The sequence below is a fragment of the Nyctereutes procyonoides genome, unplaced genomic scaffold (genome assembly GCF_905146905.1).
Source record: "Nyctereutes procyonoides isolate TBG_1078 unplaced genomic scaffold, NYPRO_anot_genome, whole genome shotgun sequence".
Classification (NCBI taxonomy): domain Eukaryota; kingdom Metazoa; phylum Chordata; class Mammalia; order Carnivora; family Canidae; genus Nyctereutes; species Nyctereutes procyonoides.
In genome coordinates, this window is record NW_026575140.1 from 7,339,183 (window position 1) to 7,353,232 (window position 14,050).

At 46.5% G+C, this 14,050-nt stretch overlaps 1 protein-coding gene across 2 annotated transcripts in view; it reads right to left on the reverse strand.

The window, feature by feature from the left end:
- The window catches only part of RANBP10 (RAN binding protein 10), a 73,565-nt gene extending 59,750 nt beyond the window's left edge, over positions 1-13,815 (reverse strand). The window contains exons 1-2 of one of the 2 annotated variants that reach the window (XM_055304824.1): positions 13,294-13,815; positions 12,397-12,508 (exon numbers count right to left, since the gene is read on the reverse strand). In XM_055304824.1, the coding sequence (XP_055160799.1) occupies positions 12,397-12,508; positions 13,294-13,528 (347 nt within the window). In that variant the 5' untranslated portion in view covers positions 13,529-13,815. The remainder of the gene's footprint in view (positions 1-12,396; positions 12,509-13,293) is intronic. The other variant, XM_055304825.1, reaches the window with a different exon arrangement.
- Between the last annotated feature and the right edge of the window lie 235 nt (positions 13,816-14,050).

Here is a 14,050-nt window from a genome sequence, read left to right on the forward strand (position 1 = left end):
TTTTTTTATAAATTTTTATTTATTTATGATAGTCACAGAGAGAGAGAGAGAGGCAGAGACACAGGCAGAGGGAGAAGCAGGCTCCATGCACCGGGAGCCCGACGTGGGATTCGATCCCGGGTCTCCAGGATCGCGCCCTGGGCCAAAGGCAGGCGCCAAACCGCTGTGCCACCCAGGGATCCCTGCACCCAACTCTTGATTTCAGCTCAAGTCATGATCTCAGGATTGTGAGAGAGAGCCCCACTTTAGGCTCCATAATGGGCTGGGACTTGAGACTTGGGGCTTGGGACTCTGCCTCTCCCTCTGCCCCTCCCCCATTCTCTGGGAAAAAAACACAATTGGTGCTGGGACAAGTGGACTTCTACAGATGAATGTAGCTGAACCCCTCCTCCATATCATGTATAAAAACTGACAAAAAATGGATCAATAATCTAAACATAAGAGCCAAAACTATAAAATTCTTAGAAGAAAACAGGGAAAAGCCTCTCCTTCTGCCCCTCCCTCATTCTCTGGGAAAAAAACACAATTGGTGCTGGGACGAGTGGACTTCTGCAGATGAATGAAGCTGAACCCCTCCTCCATATCATGTATAAAAACTGACGACAAATGGATCAATAATCTAAACATAAGAGCCAAAACTATAAAATTCTTAGAAGAAAACAGGGAAGGGAAAAGCTTCATGACCTTGGATTTGGCAATGGATTCTTAGATGAGACACCAAAAGCATGAGCAACAAAAGATGAAACTGGATTTCATAAAAATTAAAACTTTTAGGGTACCTGGCTGGCTCAGTTGGTATTGGTAGAGTATACGACTCAACCTCAGGGCTGTGAATTCAAGCCCCACATTAGGCGTGGAGCCTACTTTAAAAAAATTTTAATTAAGAAAAAAGTTAAAACTTCTGTACATCAAAAAACATTATCAAAGGGGCGCCTGGGTGGCTCAATCAGTTAAGCATCTGCTTTCAGTTGGGGTCATGATCTCAGGGTCCTGGATCGAGCCCCACAGCGGGTTTCCTGCTCAGAGGGAGTCTGCTTCTCTCTCTCCCTCTGTGCTTTCTCTCTCTCAAATAAATAAATAAAATCTAAAAAAAAAGGGATGCCTGGGTGGCTCAGGGGTTGAGCATCTACCTTGGCTCAGGGCATGACCCCAGAGCCCTGGGATCAAGACCCACATGGGGCTCCCTGCATGGAGCCTGCTTCTCCCTCTGCCTGTGTCTCTGCCTCTCTCTGTGTCTTTCATGAATAAATAAATAAAATCTTTTTAAAATTTAAATTAAAATAAAATAAAATCTAAAATAAATTATCAAGAAAGTGAAAAGATAACCTAGAAAATAGGAGAAAATATTTGCAAAGCATGTATCTGATAAAGGTTTAATATTCAAAATATACAAAGAGGGACTCAAAGGGCACCTGGGTGGCTCAGTTGGTTAAGCGACTGACTCTTGATTTCAGTTCAGGTCATGATCTCAGGATCATGAGATTAGGCCCTGTGTTGGGCTCTGTGCTCAGCAGGAAGTCTACTTCTCTCTCTTTCCCTCTGCCCCTATCCAGCCTTGCATACTTGAGCACTCTCTAAAATAAATAAATAGGGATCCTTGGGTGGCTCAGTGGTTTAGGGCATGATCCTGGAGTCCCCAGATCGAGTCCCACGTCGGGCTCCCGGCATGGAGCCTGCTTCTCCCTCTGCCTGTGTCTCTGCTTCTCTCTCTCTCTCATGAATAAATATTTATAAATAAATAAATAAATAAATCTTAAAAAGGGGGGGGATTCAAATACTTCTATACTATTGTTCACTTCTATGCACCATTATTCACAATAGCCAACAGATGGGAGGGAAAAAACCCAAGTATCCATCAACAGATGAACAGGTAAACAAAATGTGGTATATATACACAGCCATAAAAGGAATGGCCCTGATACAGATCACAAAATAAATCTTGAAAATATTATGCCAAGTGAAATAAGACATAAAAGTACAATACATAGGATTCCAGTAAGATGAAATATCTAGAATAGGCAAATTCACAGCAACAGAAAAGTTACCAGGGGTTGGGAAGAGAGGGAAATAGGGAATTATTGCTTAATGGGTACAGAGTTTCTATTTGGGGTGATGAAAAAGTTTCGGAAAATAGATAATGGTGATGATTGCATAAGATTGTGAATGTAATTAATACCACTGAATTGTACACATAAAAATGGTTAAAATGACACATTTTATGTTATATATATGTATATACTATACCCCCACACATGCACACGTGCGCACAGTCACTAAGAACGCTCCCTGAGGCCCTGCATGCCAGCACTATCCTCATCTGGCTTTTCCAGATGAGACAAGGAAGCTCTGGCACAGAGCACAGTGGAAAGCATCAGGGTATTCTGGCCTCACAACAGTGCCAGAAGAAAGAAGTCCTTCACCATAAGCAAACAGCAGATGACACACTCACCTAGCTCTTTATATTTTCTATTTCTTCTTAGAGAAAAGGTGGATTTTATGGTTTGACAGGCACTTTTAATAAATGCTGCTTAAGACATATGAACCAATGACCATGGGACCTGAACTTTTTTTTTTTAAGATTTTATTTATTTATTCATAGAGACACAGAGAAGGAGAGAGAGGCAGAGAGAGAAGCAGCTCCATGCAGAGAGCCCAACGTGGGACTCGATCCAGGGTCTCCAGGATCATGCCCTGGGCTGCAGGCGGCGCTAAACCACTGCGCCACCGGGGCTGCCCGGGACCTGAACACTTTAAATTTAAGCTCCATCAAGTGAATATCTTCAGGCCCACAGAGCTCTGGTAGGAAGTGACAAAGAGGAGAGAAAATAGACAAGCTCCTCAGCCTTAGGGCTAAGACAGCTCTTGGGGGCTGAGGAAAGCTACCAGCTCTGCTACCAATCCTCTCAGTCACCAATGCCCCTGTCCCTTGCCCCAGACCCCCAAGGAGCTACTGAAATCTTACCTGATAGTTTCATCTTGACATCTAACACCTTAACCACAGCTCAGCAGGCTGGCAATCTTGTTCCTATCAGAACCTGCCCTAGATAAAGAAATCAACAGCCTCCCTAACAGAGGAGATCTTTTGGAATCATGGATACAAAATGGTCCCTGGGAGACATTTCAGGAAAAACATCAACTGATGTTTAAGTCTGAAATAAGGGCTAATATTTGGTGCTGGGGAATTTTACTTCATAGTCTGATGGGCCTGCTTAAAAACCACAGTCCATCAGGACACTGGCTGCTGTTTAAAAGCTGCTCCTCCACCAGTCACACCACCACTTGGCAGAGAATGCCAGTTACCTACTGAGCCCAAATCTGTGCCAGCCCCCCACTAGGAAAAGGACCATTACAGAGATGAATGAACCCAGCTCAGCATCATTCAAGGAAGAACAGGCCTGAAGACAAAAGAGCCTTGAGTCAGAATGTGCTTATATGGAGAAAGGTGATTCTGAATGTGGATCTGGTGACATCCACTGTCAAGAGCACTGTCAAAACACCCAGAGAAGGGCACCTGGGTAGGTCAGTGGTGGAGAGCATCTGCCTTTGGCTCAGGGGCGTGATCCTGGGATCAAGTCCCACATCAAGCTCCCTGTGGGGAGCCTGTTTCTCTCTCTGCCTGTGTCTCTGCCTCTTTCTGTGTGTCTCTCATGAATAAATAAATAAAACCTTAAAAAAAAAAAAAACAGAGCGCCCACAAGACAGGAAAGGGCAGAACTAGTTTCCATGGGTGGCCCTAGACAGGTTACTCACACACTCTGGGTTCTAGCTTCTTCCCTAAGAATCTTGGGAATCTCAAGTGCCAAGACTTTCCAGAACCTGTCACATTCAGAAACCAAATATACCACCCTTAACCACAGGGTATGGCTATGGGTACCCCAGCTTAATATGAATGATTTTCCACAACACTCCACATCCAAGAGGCTCTGGGCCCTAACCTTTGCTTCTCTGGCCCTGTGTAATTACAGAGCTAGAGCACAGCTGAGTTTGAACACAACAAATGCCCTTAGTTACTCAGATATTACCCTTAACTTTCTAGTTAAAGGTATTCATCCAGAAACTGGCCTTGAGTCTGTTGGTTTGTAACTTAGCATCTTTAATTATTTTCAGCAGGAGATCTTATTCGAGTAACCTAGCTCACCATTACCTGGAAACACTAAGTCCTAATGAGTTTGAAAACATCAATCCAAAAAAAAAAAAAACAACCATCAATCCCATGTATTAAACCGCTTTCTGGTTAAAATACCTGGAATGTTTTCTGCTTTCTGCACTAGTCTCAACTAATAATACATAACAACAATAAACTACATTTGTTTAAACCTGCATCTCTCTGTCCCTCTGCTATTAAAAAAATATTTCCTTTATCGAGGCACCTGGGTGCCCCAGTCAGTTAAGCATCTGCCTTTGGCTCAGATCATGATCCCAGGGCCCTGGAATCAAGCCCCACGTCTGGTTCCCTACTCAGGGGGGAGTCTGCTTCTCGTTCTCCCTCTGCCTACTATTCCCCCTGCTTGCACTCTCTCTCTGATAAATAAATAAATAAATAAACAAACAAAATCTTTTAAAAAATAAATATTTCATTTATTGATTGAGAGCACACACGTGCATAAGTGGGGGGAAAGGCTAAGGAGAGGGTGAGAGAAACTCAAGCAGATTCCACACCAAGCTCAGAACCTGTCACAGGGTGGATCCCATGACCCTGGGATCACAACCCAAGCCAAAACCAGGAGTTGGATGCTCAACCAACTGAGCCATGCAGGTGCCCCTGTCTCTCTGCTATTTTTTAAATGTATAAACTGTGTCAGGTATTGAAAAATCCTATGTATTATTTACATTTTGGTCAAAAAAAGCAAATATAACTACTAATAAACTCCCAGAGCAACAGTTGTTATTAAAAGAGAACATTCTAGGGGATCCCTGGGTGGCTCAGCAGTTTGGCGCCTGCCTTCAGCCCAAGGCGAGATCCTGGAGACCTGGGACGGAGTCCCGCATTGGGTTCCCTGCAGGGACCTTCTCCCTGTGCCTCTGCCTCTCTGTCTGAGTCTCTCATTAATAAACAAATAAAAATCTTTAAAAAAAATAAAAAATAAAAGAGAGCATTCTATGAAATAGCCATGTCAATTTCAGACACATAGCTTCGTAAACTGGATTATAATCAGTTCTACCAAGGAAACCATCTCCCCTGCTTCTTTCCTTTTGGTTCAGCTGCACCTTGGCAATGTCCTTCAGAAGAGACGCGCTGTGCCCTTAGACCTCCCGGGGACAATCGCCTCCTCTCTCCATTTGTTCTCATCTTCCATCTTCCAACTGCCTCAGCCCCTCTGACCAAAAAAATAGCAGCTGCCTGGTGCACCGCACATGAAGAAAACTTCGGGGGCTCTGTCTGGATAAGGATGAGCGCTGTTATCAATCAGTAACATGTGCCACAGAAGCTGAGTGGGCAGATGGAGTATCTGAGCCTTGACGCTTGCCATCTCCATAACCTAAAATAAACTTCCCTGGAATCCCAAGCCATCTCTACGGTCCAAGAGGTTGGAGAGGGAGAGAGCGTAAGAGGGGTGCTTTAGACTTACACACTCCTCCTTTACTTTCCTACACAGTCTAGAGCTGGTCTTTCTTGGGTCCCTTCGTAACAGAGGGGCTGGGTTCTGTTCCATCACCAAGTTTTCTAGCTTCGTTTCTAGCAATGGAGCCATGATCTCACGTTTCAATTACAACAAATGCCAGAATCCTGGAGCTAAAAAGACGTCTCATATGAATTCTGAGCAGAATTTCTGGAAGCAGAGGGATACCCTTGCATTTAGACATTTATCCATCCTCCTCCCAATGATCAGTTCTTTCTTTCCAATTTGATCCCTGACCACAGAGACCCACTCTGGGAACCTTGATTCTTTCCCAATGGCCCCAGAATAGGATGACACACCATGCTTGCCATGCAGAACTACTAAGTCCATCCTCCTGTGCTCTAGCCCAATGAGCTTTTGCTTCCCCTCTAACAGGAATCTCCTTTACATGGTGACCCATTTAGGGAAAAGAACATTCCAGAAAAAAAAAAAAACACACAACAATGAGGGCAGGAATTGGGGAGAAGGGTTATGCAGTGAATTTTAGGAATTTCTCTAGAGGCTGATGCTTGACTAAGAAGTTCACAGTTATAAAGAAGGAAGCCATATTCCCCACTCTGAACTTCCAGCTTGGAGCCTGGGTGGCAACACACAGTGAGCAACAAGGTCCCAGGGAAGCCCAGATGTACTCAGCACAAGAACAAGTCCTTCCAGAAAAGGGAACATTATGTGGACTCTAATTCTCTTACCCTGTATCAGAGCTACATCTCAGTATGTCCAGCTAGACCTGGGCTTTAACCCCCAACAGAGGTAAGCAATACAAATACTCTAAGATGTTCCAGAGTCCAAATACTCCATGTTTTCAGAAATAGTGCAATATGTTATCAGGGAGTGATGCAGCCCAAAGCTCAGCATCTGCCTGTGATGCCATCAGAATTGGAGGGCAGTCAGGAAGAACAGGGCACAACCACCATCTGTACCTGCCTTTGGCGAGGACAGAACCTACTTCTTCAGGCAGGCAGGACAAAGCCTTCCCCAGGTCCACAGATGAGCACCTACTTCTCGGTGGCACTGCACAATGCACAGATTGGAGCAAGGGAACCCAGGGTGAGGGGCCAGCCACATGCTATCTCTAGGCTGGAGAGCTGCAGAGCTCAAGTTGCTCTCCAGACCAGGAACATGGCAGGTGATATCTTGAATGAGTGAGTGGCTCTCTGGGTCACCATGGAAAATTATGGACAGTGTTGTCTTTCAGGTGGGTCTTGGCAAAAACGAAATACCAAAGACCAAGCACAGGCTAAGTCCTTTCACTCCCAAGAAGCCTCTCTGGCAACCAGTCTTCAGCATCCTTCCTCTATATCTTACCATACAGGAGGAAGACCAGCCAAAAGAAAAAAAAAAAGACATATGCTTTGGGAAACCCATGCCTGGAGTGGAGTGTGGGAACTAAAGCTACTGGCCAGGGTTCTCAGCCTGAGAGGACTGACTAAACCAGAGCAGCAATCTTTTCTGCCCTATCCATTCTCAAAAGTGTGAGCAGGTCTGAAGTCCTCAAACACTACTATTGCCCTCAAGATAAAGCCCATACTCCTTGGACAGAGCATACAAGGTATTTCCAATCTGGCCCTTGCCTACCTTATGCTCTGTGTTCATCTTTTTATGCATTACTCCTTCTGCCTGAAGCATCTGCTTCTCAACAAAATGAGAACCTGGAACCCCGTAATTCATCCTTCCAGATTTTTTTTTAATTTTTTTATTTATTTATGATAGGCACACAGTGAGAGAGAGAGAGGCAGAGACACAGGCAGAGGGAGAAGCAGGCTCCATGCACCGGGAGCCCGATGTGGGATTCGATCCCGGGTCTCCAGGATCACGCCCTGGGCCAAAGACAGGCGCTAAACCGCTGCGCCACCCAGGGATCCCCATCCTTCCAGATTTAGCATCATCACCTCTTCTATGGTTTCCCCAAACTTTCAGGTACAGGAGGAAGCCCAAAATCTGGGCCACCCCTAGGTATAGCGCACACAATGGATGGGCCTTTTCTATACTATCCTGTAATGTCATGTGCACAGGCATATCTGCCTCCTCTCTAGATGGGCCTCAGGCCTGTGCTCCTGAGGCCCAGCCTGGCACCGGGACTAAACAATGGGTCCCTCACTGCAGCGTACAGAATTAATGATGAGTGCTTTGCTTCCTGGCCAAAGGAAGTCAGCTGCAAGTTCAAGCAAAGGCAAGCTGGCTGTGGCCTGGGCCTGGGCACCAGCTGTAGAGAAGTGCCCCCCCCCTCCTTAACTCCGCTCCAGCCCAGGCTTGCTGTTCTTGGGTAGAGCCACCCATCACATGTCAGGAGGCTGCTGCTGCTGGGATGATGTTACAGTCTATTTTGAGGGTCACACTGGAGCATCTGTCAGCCTGGCCAGCCACACCCTCCATGTGTCATCACTAAGAGCTGGGGACACCCACAGGTCCACAAACTCTGACTGAGCAAGTCATTTCCCCGAGGGACCCTCAGCTTCAGGGCCTCATTGGCTTTCTAACAAGATCAACCAAATTGCCCTTATCTCCTGGCACCACTGGCAGGGCTCTGATGTCTCCTCACCCCACCAGACCCAACTCCTGAGGTTCCCAGCATTGGTGACTTGGCAAAATGCAGCTGAACCCCATCAGTTTGTACCAAGCTCTTAGCTCAAACATAGTCCCTCCATCTTTAGCTATCTCTTACATTTAAGGAGTGCCCAGAAACCCCAGCACCCTGACTTCAAGCCAGTTACCAACCAGGCTCATTTTAGGTCCAACAGGTCTCAGCTGCTAAGAAACTCCTACTCGCCCCTCAAAACCAAGCCCACACTCTGCCTCCTCTTGCAGAGAATATTTCAATCTACTCTGCTGAGTAGGCCACAGGCTCCCTAAGGACAAAGCTGGTCTGTGCTGGCTTTACGTCTATTCTCCCTGTCCCTAGCTGGGCATAGTAGCTATGAATAAATACTCCATGAACTCCTGAAATGAAACATTCTAATAGATTAGATTAGTATGTTCTTCTACAAAAGCCATCATCAAAACAAAGGCTTTTCTAGAAAATGACATTGATAACTGGGTCCAAAAACACCTTTTATGAAAAAATTTACAGAAAAACGAATTTTCAGATTCAGTAAATCAAGCATAGAGTATGCCACATTTCTCTGGCCCCACTCAGCACTAAACACCTTGTAAATCTCTCCCCTAAGAACACTGTGACCCCCTAAGAATCCAACTGGGCATTCCTTCACTCTACCTACAGGGAATGAATTCAATGGGGAAAGGCAGCAGCAGCATGTACACATATGTCTGGAATCAGGCAAAGGCATCTAACAAGTTAGATTACTCTACTGCAAACTCAAAGCCCTGTTGCCGGGGCAGGTAACCAAACATCCTAGGGGTTCAGGTCTTACTCACAAAACAAATACATTATCAGGGAGCCTGGGAGGCTCAGTCTGTTGAGTGGCCTACTCTTGATTTCAGCTTGGGACATGATCTTGGGGTCTTGGGATTGAGCCCTATGTCGGGCTCCCTGCTTATTGGGGAGTCTGCTTCTGCTTCTCCCTCTGCTCCTCCCCCTCAGCCCCTGCTCAAATAAATAAATAAAATCTTAAAAAAAAAAATTTTAGGGATGCCTGGGTGGCTTAGTGGTTGAGCATCTGCCTTTAGCGCAGGGCATGATCTGGGGTCGTGGGATCAAGTTCCACATCGGGCTCCCTTCGAGGACCCTACTTCTCTCTCTGCCTATGTCTCTGCCTCTCTCCCTGTGTATCTCTCAGGAATAAATAAATAAATAAAATATTTTAAAAAAAATTTTTAAGTAGGGGCAACTGGGTGGCTTAGTTGGTTGAATATCTGCCTTTGGCTTGGGTCATGATCTCCAACCCCATGTGGGGCTCCCTGCTCAGTGGGGTGTCTGCTTCTTCTTCCTCTTCTGCCCCTCCCCCTGCTCCCGCTCTCTCTCTCACAAATAAATTAACTTAAAAAGATAAAATAATTTTTTAAAATAAATTTTTGTCTCCCTCTCATCCCTTACATGCGCATGCTTCTCTCTTCCTCCAAAACAAATATATAAATCTTTTAAAAATAAAATAAAATAAAATAAAATAAATAAATAAAAAATATATAAAAACAGGGATCCCTAGGTGGCTCAGCAGTTTGGCGCCTGCCTTCGGCCCAGGGCATGATCCTGGGGTCCTGGGAACAAGTCCCACGTTGGGCTCTCTGCATGGAGCCTGCTTCTCCCTCTACCTGCGTCTCTACCCCCCCCCCCCCGTGTCTCTCATGAAGAAATAAATAAAATCTTTTAAATAATTAAATAAAAACAAACAGATACATTATCATCTGCTCTGGTCACTTTCCAGAGATGCTGCAAGGCTCGAATTAGATAATACAGGAAAGCTATAAAACTGGTTAACACCTGGGTCATGGACCAACCCAGGTCAGAAACACACATCCAATATTGACAGGAAACAAAAAACGTACTGGTAATTTTCTGCCCTGTATCTACCCTTGGCCTCAAAACCACACCTGGCTCATAACAATATCTGGCTACATCCTAGCCATGAGACGGCTTTCAGGGACTCCATTAAGATGCTATGAGGAAAAAAAAAAAAAAAAAAAAAAAAGATGCTATAAGGAGACATTCATATACTTGCCATCTGATGGTGGTCAACTGAAGCATATAGGATCTGAAGCCTTTTTAAAACTGAGGTTTCCAGGTCAGCTTAATGGCTGTATTTACCACATATAAAAATGCTGGGTATAGGGCAGCCGGGGTGGCTTTGCGGTTTAGCGCCGCTTTCAGCCCAGGGTGTGATCCTGGAGACCTAGGATCGAGTCCTATGTCGGGCTCCCTGCATGGACCCTGCTTCTCCCTCTGCCTGTCTGTACTTCTGTGTGTGTCTCTCATGAATAAAAAAATAAAATCTTAAAAAAAAAAAATGCTGGGTATAGAAGCTGGGAGACGATGGCCAACTCTCTTTAAATTTTCAGGCAACACCTATAGTAAGGCCAACTAACAAGACACAGGGCCTTTTCAAGCAAAATCTACTTACAACTGAAATATGAGAAGTCAGTTGGAGGAATCCAGATCTCTACATTTAAACACTACCTTTCTGGGGATCCCTGGGTGGCGCAGCGGTTTGGCGCCTGTCTTTGGCCCAGGGCGCGATCCTGGAGACCCGGGATCGAATCCCACATCGGGCTTCCGGTGCATGGAGCCTGCTTCTCCCTCTGCCTGTGTCTCTGCCTCTCTCTCTCTCTCTGTGACTATCATAAATAAATTAAAAAAAAAGAAGGGTTTAAAAAAAAAAAAAAAAAAAAAAAACCACTACCTTTCTGAAAAAGTATTCACGTTTCTCAAAGCTCAGCTGCTACCTATGATTAGCACTTCAGAGAAAACAATTGATTTTCCTTCCTACAAGTCTAAGAAATGCCCTTCAGTCTCTTTGGCAATATGAGACTCCAGTCACTGCCATTTCAGTCTCTATCAAAACTATTTTTGCACTGTTTAAGAGGCTATTCTTATTCACACTAGTTCAAGCACATTATATGTACATATGTACTTTTATCAGATGGTGGGAAGGGGAAATAGAAACCTTAAAGCTCTCCAAAAGTATGTTTTCTATCTGTAAATGCACTAGGTAGGAATAAAAGTGAAAAGATGTAATACCATGCCATGATCAGAATTTCAGAATCACAGAATTCTGGGGTTCAAGGCAGCTTAGATACTGACCTAACTCCCCCATAATACAAACAAGGAGATTAAAGATGCACCATCTACACATGGCCACACAGCCATCTCAGGCAAGGATGTTACAACTTCACGGAGGAAGCAGGCACAGCTCTGATTCTATCAGTCCTCCCCCAACACAAACCCCTTGGCTGGGCGTTTTGCATGTACCACAAAAGGGACAGTCCCTAGGAGAGAGGAAGTATTCTGAATGCTCAAGAACACATATTCAGGGTTGGCACGAAGGTCACTGGTCTAGTTGGCAAACTTCCCACATCAGACCTAAGGTCTGATGAGGAAAGCCTTTCCAAGACAGCTGAAATCATGTTATTATATAAGTTAAACATCTGCTTTGTCACAATCAATGGGAAAAAGGGAAGACTAGGAGAAAAAGGAAAAAAAAAAATGCGAAATCTACCCCTCTGACTTCCGGGTGTCTGCTTAGATCACCCTAAAATAGGGAGCCTCCCTAATGCTAACTTTAATGAGGACCTTCCTAAAGCTGGTCCAACTGGTGTTTGAGTCCCTGGACTGAAAAACAAGTTTATGAGCAGCAAGGTCATCTGATTCTGACCATGTGCATGTTATTTACCCTGACATGACAGGCTAGTGGCTGCCACAGCTGTTATAAATGCTGTGAAGACTCTACTATCCCTTTGAAGCCTACAGGGGCCTCTATGTGACTAAATGCCATAAAAAAGAACCCTGAATGCAACAAGAGTGTGAAAGGAGGGAAGTCACAAATGTCATATAACAGTAGGGGAAATCCCACTCTGGACCCTGAATTGTTAATGTAAACTTGTTACTTGTTTCCCTGACCTGTGAGGTATCTCATTACATAATCACTGAAGAGGAAGTCCCCTCCTCTACCCTCAATGCACCTACTTGCCATCAAGGGCTGCTGCTTAGACTAGGCCATGCCCACGGTCAGGTAATAGAGACAGCCCACTATTCAACCCTCTGTGGCCCAGACCCATGCATCTTAGCAACTCACATCAGTCACAAGTGTCAGCCAGAAGACCTCAAACTCTGACCATAGGGAATAGCTCAGTGCCAAGGGAAAGAAGGTGGTAAGAAGGGGCTTACCCATCTCTTCCTTTGCTGACAATCTTCACCTCAAAGTAATAAATGCCACAGGCAGCAGGTATGGGGTGGGTGGCACGCACTGAGGCAGCATCTTTGTGATTTTTGCCATGACCTAATAGGAGAAAGCAAGTAAGAAATTTCAGCAGAAAGAAATGTAAATAGAAGTCTTGTTCTTTTCTACTCCATGGCAACTTCACTGCTTCATGGCCAGAGGAAGCCCTGACATTGTTGGAGGAATAACCAGACAACAACTGTGGAAACACATAAGCCTCCCACCTTTGGCTCACCTCCTACTGTGAACAGCAGCCCTGCCAGAGACAATTTCTCCCATACAAACTAAGTCAGGGTGCAGGCAATGTGGATGAATGTGAGAGATTCCCAAGCGCTGCTGGCAGTCTCTCCAAAACACAGAGAGCCCACCTAGATCAGGGGAGAGGGAGGCAGCTCTGGAAGATCACCCCCTCAACTTGAGTAAAGAACCACAAGCTCTCTCTGTGATATCTGGCAGGTGAGCAAGCCCATGGACCTCTGGCTAATGGAGGGGATGTGACCACCCCTTTCTTCGGACACTCCCAAAACTAAGCAGTGATGAAAGGCCCAGCTGGAATTGGAGCTATCCCAGGATAAGCAAGGCCCTCGGGAGGAAGGTCCAGCCTAGCACTGGATTTGGACACCTGTTGCAGTTCTCCTGACATCGGGTGTCTCGGGGAACAGCAGTCCAGGCAGTCGACCCTCGGCCTGGTCAGCTTCAACACCTTGGACACCCCGCAGGGGCTAAGGCCTAACCCGGAGCACCCAAGTCGGGGAAGGGAAGTGATGGGACAGGGGCCGGGCAGCACAGCCGCCCGGCAGGTGCTCCGGTCTTCCCCCCAACCCCAGGGTCAAACTGGCCGATACCTTTGTAGTGGACGCGGAGGTTGCCCTGGGAGAGGCCGATGTAGTTGTACTTGTCCTTGGGGCTCCAGGAGCGCGGCAGCGGCGTCTCATGCTGGTTGACCGCGGGGTACAGGCGCTGAAGGCGCCGGCTCAGCTCCTGCTCCCCCGGGGACTGCAGCCCGCCCCCAGCGCCCCCGCCAGAGGAATCTCCAGCTTGCGGGCTCCCAGCTCCCGGGTCCGCCGTCGCCGCCGCCATCTTGGAGGGAGCTGCTATTGTGTCACTGGGGGCGGGGAGGAGCGAGACCAGATCTCCCCGCTCAGCCAATGGCCCGCGAGCCTACCGAGGCCGCAGGGAAACCGAGTCCAAGTCCTACACCTCTCTTTGGACACTGCCCCGCTTCGCCACATTTCGGACTATATATCCCACAATGCAGAGCTCTCCAGAGGCGGGACAACCAGTGCTCGTAAAGAACTTTGGGAGATGTAGTACAAATTTGCTCAGTCATAAGCCTGTTCAGCGGAGACTTTGGGAAACCAAAAACTACAATTCCCGCTGGCGACGCGGCTCCGGGTCCTCAGTTCACCGCCCGCCCCCATGGCCTCTGTTTATCCCCCCGCCTCAGTTCTGATAGCCAGGGTCAAATCACGGTAGTAACTGACTGAGGGGACCCTGTCCCCGGGTCCGAGGACACCTTTGCTTATTGGCTTTGCTCCCAGCTTGTGAGCTCTGGCCGAGTGGGCGTGGCACAGACTCAACCCCGCCCCCGCCGCTAGGATG